The sequence below is a fragment of the Camelus dromedarius genome, chromosome 25 (assembly GCF_036321535.1).
Source record: "Camelus dromedarius isolate mCamDro1 chromosome 25, mCamDro1.pat, whole genome shotgun sequence".
NCBI classification, from domain to species: Eukaryota; Metazoa; Chordata; class Mammalia; order Artiodactyla; family Camelidae; genus Camelus; species Camelus dromedarius.
In genome coordinates, this window is record NC_087460.1 from 15,666,621 (window position 1) to 15,694,370 (window position 27,750).

The 27,750-nt window shown below is 40.0% G+C and overlaps 1 protein-coding gene across 3 annotated transcripts in view; it reads right to left on the minus strand.

The window, feature by feature from the left end:
* Positions 1 to 8,872, minus strand: part of BCAT1 (branched chain amino acid transaminase 1) — an 80,753-nt gene extending 71,881 nt beyond the window's left edge. The window contains exon 1 of one of the 3 annotated variants that reach the window (XM_064479113.1): positions 8,555 to 8,872. In XM_064479113.1, the coding sequence (XP_064335183.1) occupies positions 8,555 to 8,731 (177 nt within the window). In that variant the 5' untranslated portion in view covers positions 8,732 to 8,872. The remainder of the gene's footprint in view (positions 1 to 8,554) is intronic. The other 2 variants (XM_064479112.1, XM_064479114.1) reach the window with 2 other exon arrangements.
* Positions 8,873 to 27,750: the final 18,878 nt, after the last annotated feature.

Here is a 27,750-nt window from a genome sequence, read left to right on the forward strand (position 1 = left end):
GCAGACACAATGTTAATGTAAGATGCATGCATGAAATCATTAAAAGAGCATAAACCTTATAGAAATCCTGTATCCACTTACTGAATTACTGACATTACTAAGTAGAGCAAATAGAAAGTATAACCAAAAGAAAAGGAAGGTAAGTTAATTATCAGGAAACTTTTAAACAGCGAATATAGTAAGTGGCAGAATTGTCCACAGAAGGTTTGCAAATTCTTGGTTCTTGAGGTATTTAAATGGGACAGAACTGACAGCTAGAAAAATGAACTCCAAAGAACAATCCTTCTTCAGCAGAAGCAAATGCCTCAAATGACCTAATAGGTTTTTTCTTTTAAAATTCCAGTATTCAATGAACACCGCCTCTAAGTGCCTCTTTTGTTGGATTTGTTTGTCAGTGTACCCATTCATTAGTTTGCTTAAAAACAGCTTTGTTTGCAGCAACAACAAAAAATCCCCATGTTAAACAGTATTGTTTTAAGTATCTGGGAATCGGTTAACATTCCCAGACACAGGATGCTCTTCTATATTCTAAGTCACTTCCCTGGGTTGCGGCCGAGGCCCATTCCCTTCACATACTGCCCAGATCTGAAGACAGCGGTGATTCAGTGGACTGGCACTGCTGCGTTTGTTCCTTATGATTTTCATGGGTTCAGTTCCTATTACTATGCGGCATCTTCTTCATATGACCTTTCCCAGAAATGTTTTCAATGGATGCTTACATCAATACACCGTTTCACCATTGACACTCTCTAAAAAATCAATCAGAAAATAGTAGCTGCATAAGATGATTTGGCAATAGGCATTAAAGTAGGTAAATACTTACTGTTGTCTGTGTTTTTATAACCCTGTATCTTTTGGGAGTCAGTTAAAATTTGACTCCAAGCAAATCCAGATGTGGGAAAAGGTATCTGCTGTTTGAAAACAAGTATAAAAGAGAATCGATTAATCTGGATCTAGGAAGTCTAGAAATAGGTAGTTGATTTAGTTCAACCAGAATCTCTGAAAAATGCCTACGATGGTACAAGGTGCATGTAGAGAGGAAAGGTGAGGGCAGGGATTGCAGGATATGATCAATATCTTATTTCCTGACTTCAAAATGTGACCCTACTCTTACCTTCCCATCTTCCCCCCATACTCATCCCACTGTGAAGTACAGTCACTGTTCTCCTGGGGAGGGAGCCACAGGGGAGCAGTGTGAAGGTGGGCACAGGTGGGGAGGAGGTATACATAGGGAGGAAAGAGTTAGAAATAAATATATGGAAATGTGGAAGCGCATTTTGAGGAATGGCAAATCCTCTGTTATGATTGGAGGAGTGTGTCCACATACAAGACAGAAGAGATTAGAAAAGGACCTCGTGCACTAAGTTAAGTTCAGTGGACAATGGGGAAGTCACGGAGGTATTTTTGTGGGTGAATAACATAATCAAAATAATGCCTTGGGGAAATTAAGGAAAATTAAGCTTGAGACCGGATGAGAGACTTTTGAAATAATTCAAGCAGGAGGTAATGAGAGCATGGTCAGTACACCAACAGTGGGCAAGAGCAGACACAGAGATACAGATAAAACAGAACCGACAGGCTGTGATATCCGATTAAATGTGAGGGATGAGAGTAAGACAGTGAAAGATGTCTGGACTTGGGCCAGATATCCACCCTTGCCACAATCCACTGTGGCAGAGGAGGGGTCATCTGGTAGGAAAGTAGCCATGTAGACCTGTCCCTTTGACAGGAACTGCAGGTAAGGAAGTTATCAACGAAATGGGAAGGTTAGGCACCCCAAACTACTAAACTCTACTATGAAATTGAGTATTAACCCTGTTTAATGAAGCAGCCATGTATATACTTCAAAACGAGGTTAAAATCAAAGAAATTCAGCAGATACACATTGCTATATAGAAAACAGATAAACAACAAGGACATACTGTATAGCACAGGGAACTATATTCAGTTTCTTGTAATAACATATAATGGAAAAGAATCTGAAAAAAAATTTATATTTGTATATGTATAATTGAATCTCTTTGCATACATCTGAAATTAACATTGTAAATCAACTATACTTCAATGAAAAAAAAATTAAAAAAAAAAAAAAGACCAAAGAAATTCGGTTTTGTGAAACAAGTTCTCTTCTGTGACTAGTGTAGAGGATCAAAATATCACACCCCAAAATATCTCACTTAGGGATAAGGATTATTTTAAGCTGAAGGTGTGAGAGATCCAACAGGGGGCAGAAGGAAGTCTTCCCGGAGCTTCCCTTCTCTGACTAAAAGAAACTTCTGAGACATGAGGACTGCTAAAAATCCCCTTTCCTGGAGAAGTTTTACAGCCCTGAAGAAGACAGACAGTCAGTACTGAGATGGACCTGCACAAACAAATCTCACCCCATTAGTATCCCCCATGGATTTACCTTCCACAGTTTGCTGCCCTTGGAAACCTAAGAAGTTTGCCTTTGCCTTTTCATGTCGTTACAAATTTGTTTTTGTTTGTTCAGATGCTATACAAACCCAAGTTCTACCCACCCCATTAGTACTCATCACCGAGTTTCTTCTGCGTGTATGCAAGCTGCAAGGGCTAACAAACTCTGTTTTTCTCTTGTTAATCTCTTGTCAGCCTAATTTGTAAAATGCCAGAAAATGAACCTAAGCGGATAGAGGAAAATTTTTTTCCTCCCCTACACTCTACACCTTAGATCTTTATGAGATAAAGAAACTAATAACTCATGTGTTGCTAAAAAACAAAGAAAATATTCAATGTCTTTCTGTTTAGACTAAAGGCAGGTGATTGTTTGAGGGTTTTCAGTGTTTGAAGGGCAGCGTGGAACTCTTGCTTATATATTTACATTATCTCAGTTGATGGCAGAAGCCAGAGCCAACAGCACTCCACTTTTCTGAATAACTAGATCATTTCAGTATTTACCACTAGTCTTCCATGCTATATGGACTGTGTGGACCTGGTTTTAACAACAAATAATTGAGATATAAGATTTTGTGCCTATGTGTGTTTGTACATTTTGCTGGGGAGATTGTCCATTTCATTCCTAAGATTTACAAAGTGAGATCAGACCCCCCAAAAAAGCTAGAACCCCTGGTGAGACAGATAACACACCGGACTAGGAGTCAGAATACCTAGTTTCTCACAGAGTTGTGCTCTTTGTGACCTTAAACAATTTTAGTAAGTTTTCTGATCTTCATTTTCCTTGTCTGTAAACTGGCGTTAATAACAGCGGCAGTGCTTTCCTCATATGAATGTTTTGAGTTACCGTTCAATGTGATGTAACTTACATGGCATTTTAAAAGCATCTCTACTTTTGTTAAGCAAAGAAATCTTTCCCAAAACCTGGATGTGTGTCTACCACACACACCACCAACACTAACCTTGCAAGTATCTAGACGATTTGCCCACCTTGAAAACCATGGAACCTCTGAATAATGCATTATGCTTCCCCACGCAGACCTTACAGCTCCATTGTGACTCTACCTTTTATTTTCAAAGTTCAAAGAAACATTTATGGTGACTTCAGATTCCTGCACCAATAACTAGTACTAAAATCAAAACAATATAACATTGAATTTGAATCAGCCAAATAGAAATGAAATATACTTGGCAAAATCCCCCTTTAATATAGTGGTAGAACATTAATAACCACCAAGTGGTGACCCTGTGCAAATCCATCCTTGGCTTCATGCCCAACTTCACTGAGGTCTTCATTGGTCACGTAAGAGACATCTCTAGCGTGTTTGACCTAGAACATCCCAACAGGTGCTCCTTCTGCCTAGATTTATAAAGAGTCAGATGGAAATTCAATTCCGTAATTATATCCTAGGAGTCTTACCATCTACAGTCAAAATAGCAAAAACATTTCTCAGACTAGGGGATAGACTGTCAATGCAATTGATCAAACATTCAGAGCTACATGTCAAAATAAAAATGGTGGATCGGTTCTTTTTAGATGAAATACAGGACCACTGTTAATGGAATTTGCTGAATTTTACAAATATTTCACAATTCTTCAATCACAAAGAATCATGTATTTTCAGTATGACTTCTCTGGATTATTGCTTATTTTAATGTAATTTCTTCTTTTTTTTTTAAAGTTGTCTTCTTTTTTCCTCTCTTTTTGACCTTTTTCTTATATTTCTGGAGCATGATTATCTCTTTAAGATTTTCTTTCTCTGATTAATCTCAGAACATGAGAGAAGTATTTTGTAAAATAGCTTTCCACAAAAGGGGCATGGCCTATATGACAAGAGAAAAATGCTTATATGCTATGCTATCCTGTATTAATAAGATGATGTAATTTCTAAGTTATTTTAAGGATATAAGCACCCAATTTCTAGAGGTAATATTATTCAGCTTGTAGGTTTGAGAAGACTAATTAGAAGCACAGGTGTAACTGGTACATGAACCCTTGTGTGACAGAAAAGATTGATTCTTCTTAGACATCATATACACCATTGACACTGTAAATCACAGACTAGATCTTATGATGAAAGTGTTTGCAAATATTTGCAAAGATATGTTTATGCATCAGAGCACCCAAAATGCTTAATTTTAAAACATTTTAAACATGGGAGTTGCACCTCATGGTGATGTACGTGGAATCCAGTTTCAGTGGCCTTAGTTGAATGGGCACCAAAATGTATTGCCAGATGGGCTACCGAGGCTCAGAAAAGCCCGCCAGTGGGAATGTTTATCATTTGTCATGTTAAATGTTTAGAGCATTTGGACAGCTGTGAAGGGGATAAAGTTACCACACAAAGATGGCCCACATTCACAATCCTAAAATGAATAGACCAGCCACAGTTTGCTCCTGTGCTCGAAAAGAATGATAGTATCATGTGGAAGGTAGAGGATGCCTAGGATAATCATGTCTACCATGGAAGGTACCAGAGTCTCACTCTAATATGGTAACTAAATCCCCGCAGCATAATAAGGCTGAACATCCCACTGGGTTTCCATCGGTTAGAGGAATTGTGGTTGCCTGATGTAAAAGAAAATAAGAGAAAGCTCCCCATTTTTATCTTCCTCTACCCACTGAGAAGAGGCCATTCAGAGAAGCAGACAACCTGAAACCCCAAAAGCTATAACTAACCTGAACACCCAAGACGGCCAGTTTAGAAACAGTTCTTCATTTATGCACAGCCACGGTTTACTCATAAGCCTAGATGTCTCAGAGTATACTATCCAGCTTTTCACTTTGGTAAAAAAAAAAAAAAAAAAAAATTACAAGAACCTCAAAATAGAGTCAGGAGACCAGACAGGGGAGTTCTCCTGCCCCACAAGGAGGGCAGAGCCCATTGACAAGCATAAAGACTCCAGCAACAACTCAGCCAATGAAAAGGCATGGACTCTGTGTTTACTGTGGCCCTCCCAATGTTCTTTCCCCCTCCAGAAAAGACTTCTTCCCTTGTTCTCCTTGCTCTGCGGAGAGTTGCATGCAGTTGGCGTGGTCGCAGACCCAGAATTAAAACTCTCTGCTGATCCCAAATAAACCCACCCTTGCTAGAGAAGTATTTACCGCAGTCTATTTGTTTTAGGTCAGCCCTTCCCTGGTCTTTATCTTGATATTAGACATAATGAACAGAAGGGGAGTACCATATGCCACCCCAAACTATGCCTCTTTGACAAGAGGGTTATTTGGGGCTCATTATCTTTGAAAAGCTGCAGACACAAAAAGATGACCTGAAAACAGAAGTTTCCCTTTTCTGAGGGAAATTTACATTTACAAGGGAAATCTCCATTTGGATGGGTGTCTCCCACTCTGGGCCAGGAGGAGAAGAATAACTGAATCTCTAGAAACTCTGACCCATGGATAAAGTGCCAACTTGAATCTGCAACTTACTCTTGTTTCCTTTGCGATGCCTGATAACCTCCCGTAACCGGCTCGCCCCACACTCAACATCCTTCAGTCTTTAGCTGAAGCTATTTAAGGTCATAGCTTGGGCCATTTCAGGGAGTTACTCGATTTTCCTGGGTTTCCCATATATACAGGAGGTATACGTGTTATTAAACTTCTGTTTTTTCCTGTTCGTCTGTGTTTTATTACAGGGGTGTCTTAGCCAAGAATCTAGAAAGGTAGAGGGAAAATTACTTTTCCTCTCCTAAGAACTAAAACTCCTGATCTGCACCATAAAATCCAAAATTATGAAAATAATTAGGAGATACACAACTTCTGAAGGAAATCATAACTTGATTTTAATTCTTAACATAAACCTCTGTAATCATCCAGTGACTGTTTGCAACATTCTTTCATAAGGTTTTAAGCCCATTGCAAATCATTAGACCTTCTCAGGTTCAATGAGCTGACAGGCAAGAGAAATTCTTGCCTACAAATGGAAAACTTTCTTAACCCAACTTCCTTTCTCTCTGTAGTTCTAAAATCAAATGAAGTTATTTATTATGGAAATTCACTAAATGAAATATCAGCCAAAATTAAACTCTTTGTCTTTTTTTTTCCTTCTTTTTGCTTTTTATTCTCATCACCGCAAGGTTCTACCAATGCCCCTTTGTTAGGCCTGCTTAACTAGCTACACATCTCTGAGCCTTGCCTGAGGGGCCGCATCCTGCGTCTGGAATGTGACCCTGCCAGGCCTCCTGTCTGGCCCCCTGCACACACACACATGGCCCTTTCCTTCCTTCACTTTACCAGGCATTCCTGACAATGACTTCTCTTGTCTCTGTCCTTTCAGATATGTCTCTTTTAAATCTCTACCTTAATTCAGTAAATTATAATATGTACTTACCATTGTTACACACATCCTATTCCATGTATATGCTGTTTTTCTCATCTGGTTGCCCATTCTGTACGTATCCATTTTAAAATAAAAGCTCCCAGGCAAGACCATGTCTGGAAAATTTGCTGACGATAGAGCCTATTATGGTGCTATGTGCAAATAACATTTTTTTTAATGATGGTCTTGAGAGCAATTCTTAGCTAAAAAGTAAGTAGAGAAGCTTTTGAAATTTTTGAAATAATGAAAACTTAAAGGAACTTTATGCATTCCTTAAACCATGCCTAGAGTACATAATCATTTCTTTTTTTTAATTTTTCTTTTTTAAAATTTATTTTATTTTATTTGGGGGGGTTTACTTTATTTTTAGAGGAGGTACTGGGAATTGAACCCAGGAACTTGTCTATACTAAGCATGAACTCTACTGCTTGAGCTATGCCTGCCCCCACCATTTCTATCTTAATCTCAGTAAAATATCAGAAAACAGAAAAGAGACTTCTTGAAGATGTCCTCTAGTTTCCTGTGTTATGAAAGTACCTTGTAAAAGGGACGGGGGCTTTGGATTCATGATAAAGCATCCATGAACTTACAAAAATGTATAGTCAACTACAGTTCCACATGGGACAGGGGAAAGCTGGAAAAGCAACACTGTTTATTCTCATAATTTTCTCCTTTTACTCACTAATACTCAATCCTGGTGTGTTTTTCAGCTGAAATTAGACAGGCATGAGCAAGCCAGAAATAGAATACCTAACTTGAGAAGAAGGATGCTAAATTTTTCACTGTGGCACATTTGCATGATCTCTTTTTAATACAAACCTAAGTTTCCACTCATTTCCTGCTTAATCATAGTGGAAAGTTTCGGTGAAAAGGCAACATTTACATGTTATTTCTTGTAAGTGAAACTGCAGACTGGTATGGGTTGTGGATAAGCCCAGTTGAGAACCAAATTTCTCTCCTTCCTTTGAAACACGGCTTTATTTCTCCTCAAAGTTCAGACTGCATCTGGGAATCTCCTACGTCTAAGATGTTAGACGGCAGGACTGCGTGCCCATCCTTCACTTTCCTTTGAAAAAGCTGCTCTTCAGTTTTTAATATCACTGCAGTTTTCTAATGGGTAAGTCCAGGAAAATAGAACACTTAAAACTGTTCATTTCGACACCTGAACCTTCCCAGGCAATAGGCAGCAGGGCTAATGACCCTTGATTAGCATAAGAATAAAAGACACTAGGGTGCTCTTTAATAAAAGAATGCCCTTAGGCGTCTTTGATTTGTAACTCCTAAAAGCTTTAATTTCCACAAGAAAATAAACATATAAGCCGAGCCTTCTGTTTCTAGGAGCGAGGAATTTTCCCTGCCTTCTCTTGCCCTGGTCACCTAGCTCTGCATCTCCCTCCTTTTTGCCTTACACCCAGCAGAAAACCCCTGTTTACAGCCAGCGGCACCCCTAGACCTCTTCTCCAAAATCCCCCACCTCCTGCGCATCTTAGCAATTGAAAAGAACTTCCTCTTCCTTTCCAGACTTCAAAACAAGCAGGGGAAGGGGCTGCGAGCAGCCTTTCATCTCCGTTCGCAAATGCAGCTGTGAAGAAGCTTGAGGCGGCACATCCTGTGAGCAGAGGTTAAACAGAAGTCTAGAGAGAAAGGACTGGAAAGTCCTGTCCAACGATGATTGACAAAGAAGCTACTGCGAACGTCTGCGTGGCAGCAAACCACGCGGTCCTTCCTCCGTCCCCCTTCTGCCAACTGTGTCTTTGAGGAATCGCAGGCTCAATCCAAACACACATTTTTCTAAAAACTGAGTCAGAATCCTAAGCAGTTACCTTCATTGTTCGCTGGGCGGTGAGGACCCCTGGAGCTGAGCGGAGGCAGAGCTGCTGCGTCCCGGGCGCTCGGCGCAGCGGCTGCGGGCGCGTCTGGGGAGGCGGCGGGCACACGTGGCGTGCGTGCTGCAGACTGGCCCTCGCGGCGGAGGTCGCTGGCTCTCCTGCAGATTGCATCAGCAGGAAGAGTCTGGAGGCTGCGTTCCCCGCAGACCGCCCCCAAGAGGGTAGAGTCTCTTCCCAGCAGGAAGAATTGCGACCCGGCGCCCAGCCCCAGCCCCTCACTCACCGCTCACTTCTGAGGATGGAGGATGCCCCCGTTTCAAACACGTCACCCATGAATTAGTGCCTGGGAGTGTGTATCCGAGCGTGGCGATACTTAGTATCACTGGCGTAGGGGATGTCAAGGAGGAGGAAGAAACCAGATCACAGATCATGGTTACCGTTCCCTCCTTAGCTGAATGCCTGTCCACCTCACTTCCCAGTATCCCCAAAGTAACTTTCCTGCATGAACCCTGTTCAAAATTATAGTGGGTCCCCATCATCTAAAGCAGAATTTTTAAAATGTAATTCTTGCCAATCTCTGTTTCTCCCACCCCTTCCTCTAGTCCCGCAGCCCATCCTCAGAGACAACCATTTTTGTCAGTTTCTTGTGTACCTGGGGAAATCATCTTAATCCTTTGAGCATGTACAGTTCTTTCCGATTTGAACATTACCAGCTAGCCCAGTTCATCCCCTCCGGGTCCTCCCTCCACTTCTACACAAAAGCCCCAGCATTGCTACTTTTCCAGCTTTCAGGTCAGGCTCCACTCTTGTGCTTAAATACCCTCTGGTTGACCCCAGCTCTTGCTCTTCCTCAATCTGGCAACTTCCGGTTTTTGTAAATCTCAACTGGAGTCTTTGCTATGAAGTAATAGCTGAGTACCTTAAGCAGAATTGAACCTTGTCTATGAACTGTGCTTTGTCCATCTCCTTTATTAAAATCGAGTTTCTTAATTTTACTTTATTTGTTTGCACTGATGTTACGTCATTGGATTATGAGATACTGAGGGCAGAACCTTTGTGTTATTCATCTTCTACAGCTAGCTGGCGGGCTACCTTGGAGACGGAATGTTCCACACAAGTGTGTGTGTGTGTGTGTGCTTGACTCAATCTGGCTAGGTGAATGAATGATTGAATCATTCATTCGATAAATTGATTGAGCTCTTACAACGTGCAAGGCACTGGGCAATATGCTAAGGATAGAGTGGTAAACAACAACAAAAATTTTACCATGAAGGTAAAATTTTACCCTCCCTTAGTGTGTGGGAAACAGAAAACGAACATAAATCAGGGAGAAACATGTCCATCAACTGATGAATGATATATAATATGTGTTCTATTTACACAACAGACTATTATTTGGCAATGAAAACAAATGAACTACTGATACATGCTACAAAGTGAGTTAACCTTGAAAATATTACACAAAGTGAATGGAGCCAGTCGCAATTGATCCCACATTGTAATTCCATTTATCTGAAATATCCAGAATAGGAAGGTTCCCCGGAGGCAGAAAATAAATGGTTGTTGCCAATCGAGGGAGAAGGGGGAGTGAGGAGTCACTGCTAATGGGTACAAGGTATCTTTGGGAGCAATTAAAATGTTCCAGAATTAGGAGGGAAGGTATAGCTCAGCAGGAGAGCAAGTGCTTGGCATGTAGGAGGTCTTGGGTTCAATCCCCAGTACCTCCCTTTAAATAAATAAATAAACCTAATTACCTGCCCCCCCCCCAAATTTTTTTTTAAAAGAAGTTATTCTTTTAAAAAAGTTCTAAAATTAGATTACGGTGATGCTTGCCCAACTTTGTGAATACAGTAAAAACCATTGAATTATTCTCTTTAAATAGGTTAATTGTATGAGATGAATTATGGCTCAGTAAAGACAGTATTTTTTTTAATTGGCTAACAAGTAGTAAATTTTATGAGGAGAAATAAAGCAGAGTAAAAACACAGAAAGTGATGGAGTACTAGACCTGAGTGAATTAATGAGTAAATTCTAAAGCATCCTTGGCAGTGACTTCTGGAACCAGTGACCTTCCTAGGTAAGGACCCTTTCAATGTGAGCAACAAAGGAAGAGAGAATGTAATATAAAGACAAAGAGCTTGAAGGGAATCTAGAAGTGAAGTGAAAGAGGAGTTGGGAGAATTTATATTAAATAGCCCCTTGGAATTCCATAGCATCTATGGAAGAATAAGAGGGCAACCTGGCTGCGTCAGTCCTCATTTACCTCTGCCGTTGAGAGGAGGGTCCCATAGATGTCCTTCACTGTGATGTGCAAACATGCCCAAAACTTCCCTCCTGGACACCAAAAATTCTTTTCCCAAATGAACAGGATCAGCAGCAGCCAAGATTGTTACTCTACGCAGCAACTTTCAAGTACACAATACAGTATTGTTAATGACAGCCACCACACTGTACATTAGAGCCCATAAATTATTGTAGCTGGAAGTTCGTACCCTTAGACCACCTTCACACACTTCTCCACCCCCAACCCCTGCCCCCTGGCAACTGCCAATTTATTCTCTGTTTCTATGAGGTCTCTAGTTTTTAGATTCCACATGTAAGTGAGATCATAGTATTTGTCTCTCTGCCTGACTTACTTCCCTTGGCTAGTGTCCTCAATGTTCATCCATGCTGTTACAAATGGCAATATTACTTTTTATGGCTGAACTATATATATTTCACATTTTCTTTATTCATTTATCCTTTGATGGACACTTAAGAGTGTTTCCATGTCTTGGCTATTGTAAATAATGCTGTTATGAAAATGGGAGTGCAGATTATCTCTATAAGATTTCATTTCCCTCATATGTATACCAGCAGTAGGATTGCTAGATCACATGGTAGTTCGATTTTTAATTTTTTGAAAAACCTCCATATTGTTTTTCCATAGCGCTGTACCTAATTATGTTTCCACCAACAAATGCCCTTTTTTCCACATTCCCACTAGTACTTATCTGTTGTCTTTTTTTTGATATTGTAAATGTTTTTTATTTTTTAATTGAAGTTTAGTTGATTTACAATGCTTTGTTAGTTTCATTTGTACAGCAAAATGATTCCGTTTTGTATATATATTCTTTTTCATATGTTTTCCATTATAGGTTATTACAAGATATTGAATATAGTTCCCTGTGCTATACAATAGAAACTTGTTGTTTATCTGTTTTATATGTAGTTGTATGTATATATTAATCCCAAGCTCCTAATTTATCCTTCCCTCCCCCCATTACCCTACTGTAATGATAACTTTGTTTTCTATGTCTGTGAGTCTATTTTTATTTTGTAAATAAGTTCATTTGTATTATTTTTTTAAGATTCTACACATAAGTGATATTGTATGATACTTGTCTTTCTCTGTCTGACTTACTTCACTTAGTATGATAATCTCTAGGTCCATCCATGTTGCCACAAATGGCATTGTTTCATTCTTTTTTATGGCTGAGTAATATTTTATTTATATAAAATATATACATACACACACACACCACATATTCTTTATCCAGTCATCTGTCAATGGACATTTAGGTTGCTTCCATGTCTTGGCTATTGTAAATAGGGCTGCTATGAACATTGGGGTGCATGTATCTTTTCGAATTAGAGTTTTGGTCTTTTCCAGATATATGCCCAGGAGTGAGATTGCTGGATCAGATGGTAACTCTATTTTTAGTTTTTATGGAATCTCCATACTGTTTTTCCATAATGGCTGCACCAAACTACATTCCCACCAGCAGTATAGGAGGGTTCCCTTTTCTCCACTCCCTCTCCAAGCATTTATCATTTGTGGACTCTTTGATGCTGGCCATTCTGCCTGGTGTGAGGTGATACCTCACTGTAGTTTTGATTTGCATTTCTCTGATAATTAGCCATGTCGAGCAGCATCTACGTGCCTGTTGGCCATCTGGATGTTTTCTTTGGAGAGATGTCTATTTACGTCTTCTCCCCATTTTTTGATTGGATTGTTTCAGAATAGGTCTTTAGAACCAGACCTGAATTTGTATCCCCAGTTTTACTGATTTGTAATGTACAACATTTCAGAAGTTATTTAATCTCTTAGAAACTTGATCTAATTTTTTTAAATCACTAATGTAAGGAAAGTAGTACCTAAATTGGATGCATGTTTTAAGAGAGAAACGAGTTAATACACGTACAGTAACCATCACTGGAGGCCCACTCTGTATTCTCCCCGATGTCTCCTTCACATACTTCAATCCCAATCACTGTAGAATAAGTAACAACCATTCATTTTCCATGAGGAATAAGTGAAGGTTATGGACTGGAGATGCAAGAAAAGAAATTCTAGAATATTAAAAACACACCTTAGCCAGGAAAAGAATTCCAAGGGGATTTATGAAAGCTTTCTTCTGAATTCCTTAAAAATAAGTTAATTCCCATCTGTCATAAAAGAATGTTGTAAATCTTTCTGCTAGTTCTCTATAATTTCCATTTCTCACCCTGACTCATAAAGTTGGCTACTCTTTCCTTGAAACTCTTCCCTTCCGTGGTGCCATTCTGGACCCTCTCCAGTCTCTGGCAGGTCCTTTCCCCCTAATTACGATCATACCTCTTTCTTCTCTTGCCTTCCAGATGTCATCCCACCTATATGTGGCCTTGATACTGTGTTCCTAGGTATCTCAGCTGCCACTACTAGTCTGATCATCTCCAAAGCTATGCCTTTCATTCTAATTTCTCTTCTGATCTCCAGGCTTTATTTCCAAAGGCCCATATCTGGTTCATCACTATTATTTCAAGCCCAATTAGTCCCAATCCAATCACATAATCTTCCCTCTTAAACCTGCTTGTCCTGCTGTGGTCCTTCTCTCGGCTGGCGCCATCAGCATTCTCCCAGTCATCCAGACTCCAAACTTTAGTATCGTTCACGTCTTCATAGATAGCATTTAAAGTCAGAAGGAAAGACATGACCCTTTCACATCCAATCATCATCCAGTCTTCCCAATTCTATCTTCACAAGATCTCTGGTAGTCCTCCCCAGTCCTGTTCCCATTCCCACTGCCCTAGTTGAGCCATTTATTACACCTTCCCCTTGGATTACTGTTATTCCTGCCTTTCATCTCTCCTTGCTGCAATTCTCTCAACAGACAGATGGCAAGTAATCTTCCTAGCCCTCGGTTCTGATTAAAAATTTTCCCTACTCAAAAGAATGTAACTTACACTCACACGCTCCCACGTGAGCCAGACTAGAGTACATGCTGTGTGTATGTGGTAAGCACATCTGAAATCTTCCATCATTATTTTTGCACAGTGCTACCTGAAATGTCCTTTCCCCTCAACTGTGCCTAAATGATATCCAATCTTCAAGATCCATTTCTTTTCTTTTCTTTTCTGTTTTATTGAGTTGTAGTCAGTTTACAATGTTGTGTCCATTTCTGGCGTACAGCACAATGCTTCAGTCACACATGAATATACATATATTCGTTTTCATATTTTTTTCACTGTGAGCTACTACAAGATACTGAATATAGTTCCCTGTGCTATGCAGTATAAACTTGTTTATCTATTTTATACATAGCAGTCAGTATCTGCAAATCTCGAACTCCCAGTTTGTCCCTTCCCACCCCGCCCAAAATCCACTGCAGTTACTGCTGTCCGTCTGCAGTCTTGCCTGCGGTGCGCCCTTACAATGCGGCTAGTGGTTCTCCGCTGAGAGCGGACCCGGGGAATAGGGCGAGCGGGGAGAATTGCTGCTGCATCCAGTGGGTAGCAAGATGCTGCAGACACCCTACAGTACACAAGACAATCCCCCCCACAACAAAGAATTACCTGGCCCCGAGTGTCAGTGATGCCAAAGCTGAGAAACCCTGCTTACAGACCCCAACGGACTTCTGTGCTGTTTCGCTGAGTGAGTCTTAGCACTCCTCTGGCGCACACTCTGTGGAGACAGGGAACCACCGTCTCCGAAATAACCATGGTGTTCACCCAGTGACTACCTTTCAGACTCTGCCTTCTCGATCCCCTCATGTCCTCTTTTACCTCCTGAAAGCTTTTCAGATACTGTTCTCCCTCTGGGTTTCATTATCTGTCCTCAACTTTTTTTGTCATTCGTTTAAAATGCTCTCCATGGGTGAGTTCGTCTATTCTTTGGCCGATAGTGTTACTTATCTACCAAAAGGCCACTTTCCTACCTTCCTTCTTCTAACAAAACCCTGATTTTTTTTCCCCTAGGTTAGGGGTGCAGAATATGCCTACTCCTGGCAGGGGGTGGGGCGTGGTGAATGATAACCTTTAATCTAAGGCAGTAAAGATGAGCTCATTTTATTTCACAGTATATCTATTTCCCCACACTCTCTTGAGTTAGGGAGGCCCGAGTCACCAAGTTCTAACCAATGAGACCTATGAAGAAGTCATCTGAGGGGCTTCTAAGAATTTCACCTTCTGCGGGGTGGGAAGGGACAGACTGGGAGTTCGAAATTTGTAGATCCTGACACTTCATATGTAGAATAGATAAACAAGTTTATACTGTATAGCACAGGGAAATATATACAAGATCTGTGGTAGCTCACAGTGAAAAAGAATGCGACAATGAATGTATGTATGTTCATGTATAACTGAAAAATTGTGCTCTACACTGGAAATTGACACAGCATTGTAAACTGACTATAACTCAATAAAAAAAAAAAAAAGTTTAAAAAAAAAGGAATTTCACCTTCTGATTGGGAAAAAAAAAAATCAAGCAAGGAAGGAGTCCTTGCTTGTGTCACTCCCTTCTCTTCTTGTTTTAAATGTTGTTTGTAGATCATGTTTCAGGGAATTGCCGACAGCCATCCTGCAACTATGAGTGACAAATCAGGGTCAAAACCCAGTATAGTGAGGATGGCAAAGCTGAAAAAGAGCGAGAGAGAGCCTTGGCTGTTGATAACATCTTTGAACCACCCTGCCAAACATGGAATCACCTACCTTCAAAATTTTTGTCATATGAGATAATTAAATGTCTTTATTGCTTTGCCCCTGTTGGTCAAGTATTTTATTACTACTGTTAAAAACATTCTTTGGCCTCAATAACACCCATACCCCAGGGCCACCTGCTTCATCTTGGTCCACCTCTCTTTTATCTGATTTGATCATTTCTCCCCTTTAATTGGAGTAATAAAACTCAGCAGAGTTTCATAGTTTTCCTTATATAGAGATACATTTTGTTAGATTTATACCTAAGTACTTCATTTTTTGGGGGTGCTAATATAAATGATATTATATTTTTAATTTCAAATTCCATTTGTTTCTTGTTTATATATAGGTAAGCAATTGACTTTTTTATATTAACCTTATGAACCTTATGTCCTGAAACCTTGCTATAATTACTTACTAGTTCCAGGAATTTTTTTTTTTTTTTTTGTAGATTCTTTCAGATTTTGTATATAGATGATCATGTTATCTGCAAACAAATACAGTTTTATACCTTCCTTCCCAGTCTGTATAGTTTCCGTTCCCTTTTTTTGGCTCATTGCGTTATCAAGGGCTTGCAGTAAAATGTTGAAAAGGAGCAGTGAGACACCCTTGCTTTGTATCTGATCTTAGTGGGAAAGCATTAAGTACAATGTTATTTTTAGATATTTTGTGGATAGTCCTTATTAAGTTGAAAAAGTTCACCTCTATTCCTAGTTTCCTGAGAGTGTTTTGAATCACGAATTGATACTGAATTTTGTCAAATGCTCTTTCGGCACCTATTGATATGATCATGTGATTTTTCTTTCCTTTTTTTTATTCAGTTTGTTGATGTAATAAATCATTAATGGATTTTCAAATGTTGTGGCAGCCTGGCATACCTGGGATAAATACCACTTGGTTATGGTGTATAATTCTTTTTATACTTTTTTGGAATTTATTTGCTAACATTTGTCGAGGGTTTTAACACCTATTTTGTGAGACATATTGGCCTGGAATTTTCTTTTCTTGTAATGTCTTTATTTGGTTTTGGTATTCGGTTAATGCTGGTCTAGAATTTCCTAGAATAGAATGGGTTGGGGAATAATCCTTCTGTTTCTACTCCCTCAAAGGGCTTGTGGAAAACTAGTATAATTTCTTCCTTCAGTGTTTGGCAGAATTAAACAATGAACCCATCTGGGCCTGTTGCTTCCTATTTTGGAAGGTTATTAATTATTTATTCAGTTTCTTTAATAGAGCTCAGCCTATTCACATTCTTATTTTCTCTAATGTGAATTTTGGCAGGTTGATTCTTTCAAAGAAATGGCCTATGTTCTCTTTTAAAGACATTATAATCTAATGTATTAATCATTTCTAATGTAGTTTATTCATATCTCACCTCTTGTCAAAAAGAGGTAACAGCTGTTCTCAAAAAGAAAAAAAAAAAAACACAGACACAAACATCAGAGAATTTATACCTTCAGTTCTCATTCACAGGTTAAAAGTCAATACAGAAACACAAAAACTCTCTGGTCATGTCTCAAGGAGCCATTCTCCTTCCCAATGGGCATAAGATACTTTCTTAATTGACTAGTGCTCAAGAATAGACAAATAAAGAAACAAAAAGGGTTCATAGTCCCTATTCTCTGACTATCATGATTCACTCAATGGAAAATTGACCCTCATTCTCAGAGAGAGCACCAAGGGGGCAGATGGTGAAATCAGATTGCCAGTTATTGCAATTATTGCTGCCAACCACGAGGAGTAACTCAACCACCATGTGCGTCACATTGAAATGACGCCTGAAAGTCCATTATACACTATTTCCTGGACCACACTGTTGGAAAAAATGTGGCCCAACCACTATTTCGTAAAGACTCAAGGAGACAAAAGGTGCTCTCTCGATTAGGAAGCCAAGACCTGCCTAGTGGTCTAGGACTAGCTGTGTCTTGCACCACCAGACTGGACTGTGCAGTGCCCTTCCTGACTTTGCCATCAGGTACCTCACACTGGTAGCTCATCACTGGCCATACTGGAAGTATTTATCCCACAGAAATCAGTGGATGCTGAAAACCAGCCCTTGTGCCCCCTTGAAGAACCAGTTCTTAAACATTTACCAGAATACCTCTGTCCTTTACCCCCTAGGTCCCAGACTCAGTAATGAAAGGATAAATGGCCCAAATCACAACTTAAACAGAACGTGGACAGGGTAATACATTTGGCCAAGAAAAGAAACAAAAATGAATACATAGGATTAAAACACAAGGAAAATGAGGAAGAGAGTCAGCAGGGGGAAAATTCTATTGACACATGACTGGGCTTAAGCAGCCCATGAGGTGCACTTCCAGGGCAGGACAATTGGTTCTGGCAGGTAGGTCCACTTGGACATCTCAGTGAGAACTCCCAAACTTTCAAAGTACAAATTGCAAAACCTACTAACATGACTCTTTACAAATAGAGAATGAATATGTGTCAAAGATTTATTTAGTTCATTATGGGAGAGCCAACATTGAGAAAAAAGCTGATTCAAAGAAGTATAGGAGGGGAGTAGGGGTGTAGCTCAGTGGTAGAGCGTGTGCTTAGCATGCAACCAAGGTCCAGGGTTCAATCCCCAGTACCTCCATTAAAGAAAAAAAAAATGGCAAAAAAAAGCATAGGAGAGAAAGAAGTGCTTATAGTCAATGGAAGACGGCGTGAAGAAAAAAGATGGCAAAATTAGATACAAGCTGGACTTCAGGAAAGGAAAGGAGGAAATATTCATTGTGACATGCAACAAAAGAATAGTTCAAAATAAAGTTCATATTGACTGGGATATAATGAACAAAGATCAAATCAGAGTTTTTTTTCATCATGGATTTAACTGGTCTCTGTTACGCGGGTCTTTCTAATGAACAGTGACCAAGGTTACAGTAAAATATGGAATAGACCAGTGTTTATCAAATTGGACTCATAGAATGCACGAGCTTTAGGAATACTTTATTAAAACTTAAAATATTGTCACCTCAGGCGAATCCTTGACTAATTTGATTATACATACATACTCAAACTTGGGCATTAGGCACTCATGGAATGTTTACAAAACCTCTTCATATTGGTAGTATTACTGCTGTCTTAACTGATGCTGCTGCTGAAGCACAGAGAGGTTAAGCAACTTGCCCAGGGTCACACAGCTAGTAAGTAACATAGCTGGGATTTACAACCAGGCAATCCCCTAAGACAAGACTTTTGGCCACCATGCTCTGCTGCCAAGGAAGGGAGTTATAGAAAGAAGTGGAATCTGGGAGGCCTGCATGAAACAGGTGGCCTTTAAACAAGAAGAAAATCCTGTGTAAGAGAGTAATTTCTTCTTTCCAAAATGATAGGAAAATGTCTCCATCAACGGACATCCCATATCATTAATGATTCTCTCCAGTGTCACAAATTCCACTGAGAGAGTTTATGGGAAACTTGGGAAGTCAGTGAATCTTTGTCAGAAAGCATAACCAGAATTTTCTAATATCAGGCAGCTTTTCAATAATCAAATGCAGCACTGTCAGGTAGAATTTTCTGTGACGGTGGAAATGTTCTATATTCTGCCCTGTTCAATACAGTTACCACATGTGGCTTGGAGCACTTGAAATGTGGCTAGTGTGACTGAGGGATGGAATTTAAAAAAATTTTATTGTAATTAATTGAAATTGAAATAGCCACACATGGGCAGCATGGATAGTTATGAGTTCAAATTCTTCCAAAACCTCTGATGTGGTTCCAGACAATGGGTGGTCTGCAGGTTGGCCAGTCGAGGTCTTAATAATCACAGCTTTGTGGACCACTGTATCTGCTTTCAAGCTGGAAGGGCTTGCCAGAGCAATTTCCTCAGCGTAGGAAATGAAGCTGTGATGGTGTACTCATAGCCGTGTTTAACTCGTATTTAATTAATTTTTACCGCTTGGGAAAACATTCTTAAAAATAGGCAGCATTTCAGACATTATGGGTCCACAGAAGACTGAGAAATCCATCCCAAACCTGGAAGAGATATAGATTCTTAAGGATCTTAGTTGGACTGTGGATTTTGAGAGAGATTAAATCGCTGCAGTGTTTGTTCTGGAACAGACCAGGCTGCATATAAAATGCCGTGAAGAAAGTTTCTAGCACTTGGATGTAATCTCTTAGATTATTCAAGGATAGCTGAATTTCAACTTCTCAGTTTTCCAGAATGGATCTTAACTGCATATTGACATTGAAAGTCCAATATGGTAAAGCTCTATTTTAAAATTTTATGGGGAGGAGGGTGTAGCTCAAGGGATAGAGCACATGCTTAGCATGCATGAGGTCCTGGGTTCGGTCCCCAGTACCTCCTCTAGAAATAAACCTAAATACCTCCCTTTGCTGCCAAAATTGAAATTTTACTGCACAGAATTTCCACTGTTAACTTCACTATTACTTTTCAGGCTTTTTCCCTTTTCTGTCTGTGTATTTGAGGTCATAATGTATACAATTCGCTTTTATTTACTTAAAACTTTCATTTTTAAATATAAAGATGATTTTTGTACTACTCCTATTTTATCACTTTGGGGTACCCCCGGCCATTTTAGTTGTATTTGAGAGTTAACAGATCAACCCCTCAGAACTCTGTGCAGCAGAAATGCCACCACAGCTTTCTGAGCTGCCAAAGAGCTTTATTAAGTCAACAAAACACTTTCTCAGCTTTGAGCTGCTGTGCGGTGGGATTCAACACAGACATTCCAGTTGTCTGGATTTTCCATTTTGAGACTCTTGTAAGTTAGAAAAACATGTACATTCTACCATTTTCTTTAGTATTTCCTTTAAGTATGCTTTTATTTATAGTCATATTTTCTAAAGTAGGGGGCTTTCACAGACATGGGAATTTGGCTGGACTTACAGAAAATCTTAGAAGAGGTTATAAAGTCTGCAATCTACTTTAAAAAAAAACTTCAGTGTAGTTGGCATAATATTACTTACATGCCAACCAGTTTAAGTGGCATTTCTAGGGGTGACCAGCTGACCTGCTCTCCAGCATGCATTCTGGGATTGTCACCTACCACCGGGCAGAAAAAGCCAGATCTCTGCTCCCCTATTTTCTCCATCAACCTGGGAAAATTAGCATATTGGATGTTATATATGGGTTTTTATTGCCAAAACTAGTGTCTGTTTAGTAAGAGGGTAGATGTTAGAAGCTGGTTCTCACTGTGAAAATAATGCTCTCTCTATATATATGTTATAGGCAAAATAATTTACAGCTGCTCTCTAAAGCAGCTCCCAACGGACGGTGTCATAAGCTGTCCCCAGTGATGTCTGTCTCTGAGTAATCTCCAAAGCTAAGTGTGGGCTAGATTTACTGACTTGATTATAATGAATAAAATATGGCAGAAGTGATGGGATATCACTTCCAAAATTAGGTTTAAAAAGACTGTTGCTGAGGGAGGCTATAGCTTAAGTGGTTGTGCGCATGCTTAGCATACACAAGGTCCTGGGTTCAATTCCCAGTACCTCCACTGAAAAATAATTCAATAAATAAACCTAATTACCTCCCCAACTGCCCCTCCTCCCCAGAAAAAAGTCCTTAAAAAAAAAAAAAGAAAGACTGTTGCTATTCTTGGAGTGTGTGTGTGCATGTGAATTCTTTGTTTTCTCTCTCTCTCTCTCTTGGATTGCTCGCCCTAGGGGAAGCCAACTGCCAAGTTGTGAGGCAGCCGAGCTGAGAGGCCCACGTGGCGAGGAACTGAGACCCGCCAATAATCACGTGAGTGGTCGTGGTAGAAGAACCAACCACCAAGCTGAACAGCCCCAGATGCCTAACCCACAGAGACTGTGAGTAATAAATGTCTATTGATCTGGGCCTCTAAGTCTTGGGGTGATTTGCTTCCCAGCAATAGATAAAGATGTTGGAAGCCCTAGAGAAGCTGAGAGAAACTACTGGGAGTCTGATGTGTTTTTGGCAATTGCAGCGCTAACACGCAGAGTACCCGCTACCGAGCGAGGCAGTGTTCCGTGTATTTTACACACAGCAATTCATCTCCTCACTGTGATCCTGTTATCACCACCATTTCACAGATAAGGAAACACCACAGAGAAGAAGTCAAGGCACTTGTCCAAGAGGCAGAGTTTAGAGGAACACCCCGCCAATCTCAACCTTGAGTCCAGGCTCTACTTCTACACTGTGGTGCCCGTCTGGTTAACTGGCCTGAGAAGAGTGAAGCAGGTTTGGTCCGAAGGCCATCACAGGGCTGGAGGGGGCATGAGTGAAAACAAAAAGTTGGAAAAGCTCGCTAACACCTAAATTTGACTTTATCAAGCATGCTCTACATGAATGAAACCACCCACCCCTTTCTCCCATTAAGAGCAACTAGCAGACTATGAGGAATTCTGCCCGTCTGGGGAGGAGAAGCACTTTTCTAGAGATGCTGAAAGCTTAAGGGACAGGTTAGCTGTGGCTAACAGCGCTGTTTTGTGATGATGTCTGTTTGCTCAAACAACATTCCCAACCCAACTGACTCACTCCGAAGAAATAAATTCCTCAGCAGACTTAACCCAAGTGGCCTTCCCCCAAGATGCAACAAAATATATTATTGTGACTTTCCACAAATAATGAAAGTCATCGGCTATTTTGCTTTCTTTTTCTTCCTTTTTACAGTGACCTCCGTGCACCTGTATTTGGCACTTAAAATAGTGTGAAGGAGCGGGCACTCGGGGGTCTCAGCTGGGCCTCAGGTACAGTTCACACCAGCCCTGCCCTTGCAGAGGACACCAGGAACTCCCCAGCGTCGGTACTGTGAGCACGGTCAGACCTGATTGATGGAAAAAAAAAAAAAAAATCTCCAGCACGCTATGGTAGTTGCGTTGAGTGTCAGGAAATGAAGCCCAGTTGAGCTGTCCCAGCAAGATATGGTAGACGATGGATGAGCCAATTGTTGGAAAGAGCTTTAATGAAGGTGTAAGTACTGATGTCTCCCTCTCATGACCTACACGGTGCTGATACATATCACAGGAATCACGGGAGTCAGGATCCTTTTACCCTTGGAGATTTCACACCCGCCTGCTGATTTTCATTGGTTGAAGTTCTTGTCTGAGAAACGTCCTCTCTCCCCGAACACGGCAAAGCCTGCTGATGTGGGTATGTGGAGAATGACTACATTTTGCATAGCGTGTTTGATTTATTATTCAACTCCATGTGCTACTTACTTTGTGAGTAGTTTTATGGGGGGAAAAGTCATGGTGAGTAAGTGATTGCATTTTGCATACCATAAAAATAAGAAAGGGGATGGGCTATTTATGGAACACAACCCTAACACTAATTCTTAACCTGCCAGGCAGGAAAAATAAAAATCTGTTTGTCTTGCAAATTGAACAGAGCTCGAGTTGAAGTATTTATGATTGTACATTTGGGAGGAATGGAATTCCTCTTCTATTTAAAAAATACTGGTATGTGTTCTATTTTGTGTTCTAGTGTATAATATGGAAACATGCACCTCTCGAGGGTTTGTTTTCAAAAGTAGACCCAAGGCAGATATATAAACTGTAAATAGCTCAGTCACCAGAGCCGTATGAGGCTGGCTTTTGGAGAAAGAACCAAAACTTTGGGTTTACACAGTGACTAGAACACTTCATCTAGACCACAGCCACTCACTGCCACGGCCATAACCTTGACCTTGCTGTTATCAATGGCCAGATCCCTGTCATATCTCAAATTCTAGTTTCCACTCTTCTGCTCCATCTTCACCGTTCTTTCTCTCCACCAGGATCCCCCACTGAGTCTATTACTGTGCATTGTCCCTTATCCCTGCACTGATGTCCCATGATTTCTCCCTGCCCAGCTTGAATCCCGTGTCCATCAGCAGAGTCACTGCTTTGCACGCACTCTCAACTCTACTCCCTCCTTTTCATGTCTCACAGCAAACTCGCTTGGCTGCATCACAACGCTAGTTGACTCCAGATCCCTACCCCACTCTATGTTCGCACCCATGCAGCTACAAACTGCACAGCGGTGCTAGCTGGTCTCACGTGAAACCTGGGACCATGAATCTTTGTGCTGACTCTCACATTGTCCAGCAATCATATTGTGCTTCCTTCATCCAGTCTCTCTTACACGTTCTCCTAGATCTGTTACACGTTCCCGTCTCTCCTCCAACTTCCAACACTATTTCCCTTTGCTGAGATGATTGAAGCCGTCAGAAGAAGACAGTGGCCACCCCTCCCCTGTACCTACCTACTACCTGTACCTGTGTCCATACTCAGTGCCTTCCCCGACCTGCGGATGGGCTGGCTTTGAGCCCTCACTGGAGCCCTAGGCCTCCTCCTCGGACACATGGTCACCCACAGGTTCCACTATTCCCGTCTCTCTCACCTGCAACCTCAAAATTTCCTTCTGGGCCGGATTATTCCCATAAACGTGCAAACATGCTGTCATTTCTCTCAACTAAAAGAAACTCCGAAACCAAAGCAGTAAACTCCCTTGACTCCACTTCTTTCTCTGCTGTTGTCTATTTCTTTCCTTTCTTTTCACAGCGAACTCTTTTTTTTAGAACAGCTTTATTGAGGTATAATTAATATACCAATAACAGCACACATTTAATGTGTACAGTTTGACGAGTTTAGACAGTATGCATACACCTGTGGCACCATCACCATAATCAAGGCAATCATTACATCCATTGCCTCCAAAAGTTTCCTTATGTCTCTTCCCTTATTTTCCTTTAATGGTCGGAATATTTAACATGAGATCTGCCTCTTAAACTATTCAGTGCACAACGTCATCTTGTTAACTATGGGAACAGTAATATGCAGCGATCACAGTGAACTCTTAAAAAGCAGAGTTCATACTCAGTCTCTCATTTCTCTCCTCCTGTTCACTTTTGAACACATTGTAATTGTTGACTGAAAAAACAAAAACACACAACTTGAGAGCTGTGAATTACATTTTATTTGGGGCTTACCAAGAACTATAGCCTGGGAGCCTCCTAACTAGCTCTGAGGAACTGCTCCGAAGAGGTGCCAGGGAGGTCAGTGTATATGTGATTTCGGTGAAGGGGACACATGCAGTCAAGCATGCATCTTGGTAGAAGTTTGCTGCAAGTCACAAGAGCACTGCTGCTGGTCACGAGGAGCAGGTGTCTTGGTTAATGATTTTAGTGCTTTTCTAGGTATGAGAAGATGCAAGAAATTGGGTTCATAAAACTTTCTCCTGAAAATATCTAACTATCTGAAGGCCTTGTTCTGCCAGTTTTTCCCAGAGCATGGAGCACCCCCTTCCTGATGTCTGCTCCGAACTCCTGTCGGATGTGGGATGTGTTAAAGGTCAGTGACTGCACTGGTGAGTGACTTCATTCTTGTAGAACCCGATGGTGAGCGACATGCTTTAGTCTGCAAAATGAAATTGCTCCTGTCAAGGTCACCAGTCACCTGCTCCCTTACTGCTAATCCAAGGTCATTTCTTAGTCTTCATTTTACTTGACTTATCAGCAGTTGATCACTTTGTCTTTCTTGAAACACGTTCCCCACTAGACTTGGAGGATATCACACTCTCCAGATTCTCTTCCTTCTACCTTCTTCCTTCTACATTTCTGCTACTCCTTTTCAGTCTCTTTTGCTGGATCCTCCTCATCTCTACCCAGACTGCTAAATGTTGACCTGTCAGAGGGCTCAGGCCTTGGGCTTCTCTTTCCCACCTGCCTTCACTCCCTGGGTGATCTCAGTAGGTCCCACAGCCTTAAATTCCCCCTTTATGTTGAGGACTCTCAGATTTTTATCTCCAACCCACACCTCTCCCCTGAATCCAGACATACACCCAACTGCCTGTTGGACAACTTCCACTTGAATATTTAATAGGATCTTAAACTCAGCATTCTGAAACTGATATCCTGATACTCATCTCTCACTCTAAATCATCTCAATTAATGGCAGCTACATCCCTCCAGTTGCTCAGGTCAAAATCTTGAAGTCATTCTTGAGTCTTCTATTACTCTCATACCCCACATCTAGTGCATCCTGCAGAGCAGATCCTATCTCATCTAACACCACCTATAATCTATCTATCTATCTATCTATCTATCTATCTATCTATCTATCTATCTATCTATCATCATCCATCCATCTATGAATTCTCATCATTTTTCTTCCTGGATTATTGCTGTAAATATCTAATTAATCTCACTGTTTCTATCCTTGACTCTTTTCAGTTAATTCATTTATTCTGTTCTCCTTAAAATCTAATGGCCTCCCATCTTGCTTAGAGTAAAAGCCAATGTTCTTCTATAACTCAAAGATCTTACACAATTAGTTCTCTCCAATTAATACTCTGACCTCTTTTCCTACTCTTCCCTATTCTTTCCACTCTAGCCACACTGTTGCTGTTTCTCAAACATGCCATGCAAACTTGTACCTCAGGACCTTTGTACTTGCTCTTCTGCCTAGATGCATTTTCTCAGGTATTCCCTGGCTCCCTTCTTTAGTTCCTTTGGGTCTTTGTTCAAATTCACCTTCTGGTGAGCCTTTCTTTGGCTACCCTATCTACAATCGCAACCCTCCCTCCAAACTCATTCTTCACATTCTGTTTATTTTTCTTTCTTCAGCAATTATCAGACTGTAACATATCATATATTTTTTGTCAATTATGTTTATTGTGTCTCCTTTGGTAGGAAACAAGTTCTATGAGAGCAGGAAGTTTGTCTGTTCACAGTACACTGGGATACAGTATACCCCAGCACTAGGACTCACCTGACACACACCAAGTACTCAATACCTGTTGAGTGAATGAATTATAACAGTGATGAATGTGATGGGAGTATACAGCCTGACAAGACAAACATACACAATGTTGCTTAATTTTATACAAATTGGTGATAGCTATTGTTAAAGACACTTATGATTTTATTCTCAATATTCCCACATCATCAAAAGTAGAGTTCTGTACTCAGACAACAGTTAAAACTCTAGAATTGTGAACATATACAAAAATGTGTCTCTTTCAACTTTAGGAAACTCCCACAGTGATTTTTAAATATTATGACATAAAATATTATCATCCTTATGATATACTATTTGACTATATGATAATAATTACAAAATAGAGCATAAGATAAATCATATTCATGATTTCTAGGTCACTGAATTTCAGCTGGTTACCAGCAGAGGGTACCACTGATCCACATTTTTTACAGCTATGTATTTTAAAAAAAACTGCTGAACGAAGTGTCAGGTTTCAATGCTGTAAATGATGTTATCTTATAAATCTATATAATATGGTAGTGAATTAGCCACCAAAATAGAATAACTTGAGTTTTTAAAAAAAATCTATTAGTTTTTCTCATTTTCATTCATTTAATTTTTAAAAATTAATTTTTTGGGGGGAAGACGTAATTAAGTCTATTTATGTATTTATTTATTTGTTTATTTTTTAATTTATTTAATGGCGATACTGGGGTTCAATTGAACTCAGGTCCTTGTGCATGCTAAACATGGGACCACTTAAGCCATACCATATGCCCCTCATTCATACATTTAAATTGATGATCTTGTATAAGAATACAGTACAGAAAATATACAGAAATAATTAAATCTCTTTTCTACCCCTGTTTCTTGGTCCCCCCATTTCCCTCCCCAAGGTTATCACTGTCTCTAGTTTCTTTTGTATCTGTGTGTATGTTTTGCTTTAATTTGTACTGTGTGTATATATATACATATATATATATGTATTTGACATTTTTTAAATTGAAGTATAGTCGGTTTATAATGTGTTAATTTCTGGTGTACAAGCATAGTGGTTCATTTATGCATGTATATATTCCTTTTCATATTCTTTTTCATAATAGGTTAATACAAGGTATTGAGTATCATTCCCTGTGCTATACAGTAAGACCTTAACTGTTTATCTGTTTTATATATAGTAGTTAGTGTTTGCAAATCCCAAACTCCCAATTTATCCCTCCACCCCCGCCTCTCCCCACTGGTAACCACAAGTTTGTTTTCTATGTCTGTGAGTCTGTTTCTGTTCTGTAAATAAGTTCATTTGTCTCATTTTTTTCTTTAGACTCCACATATAAGTGATAACATTATGGTATTTTTCTTTCTCTGACTTACTTCACTTAGTATGACAATCTCCAGGTCTATCCATATTATTGCAAATGGCATTATTTTATTCATTTTTATGGCTGAGTGGTATTTGTACACATATTTTAAAATCAGAAATAGTATAAGTACTGTTCTTCACCTAGGGTTGATTTATAACTAGATCACATAATGTTGGGATTCCATACCAGTCCTTAGAGAGTCTCTTTCTTTTA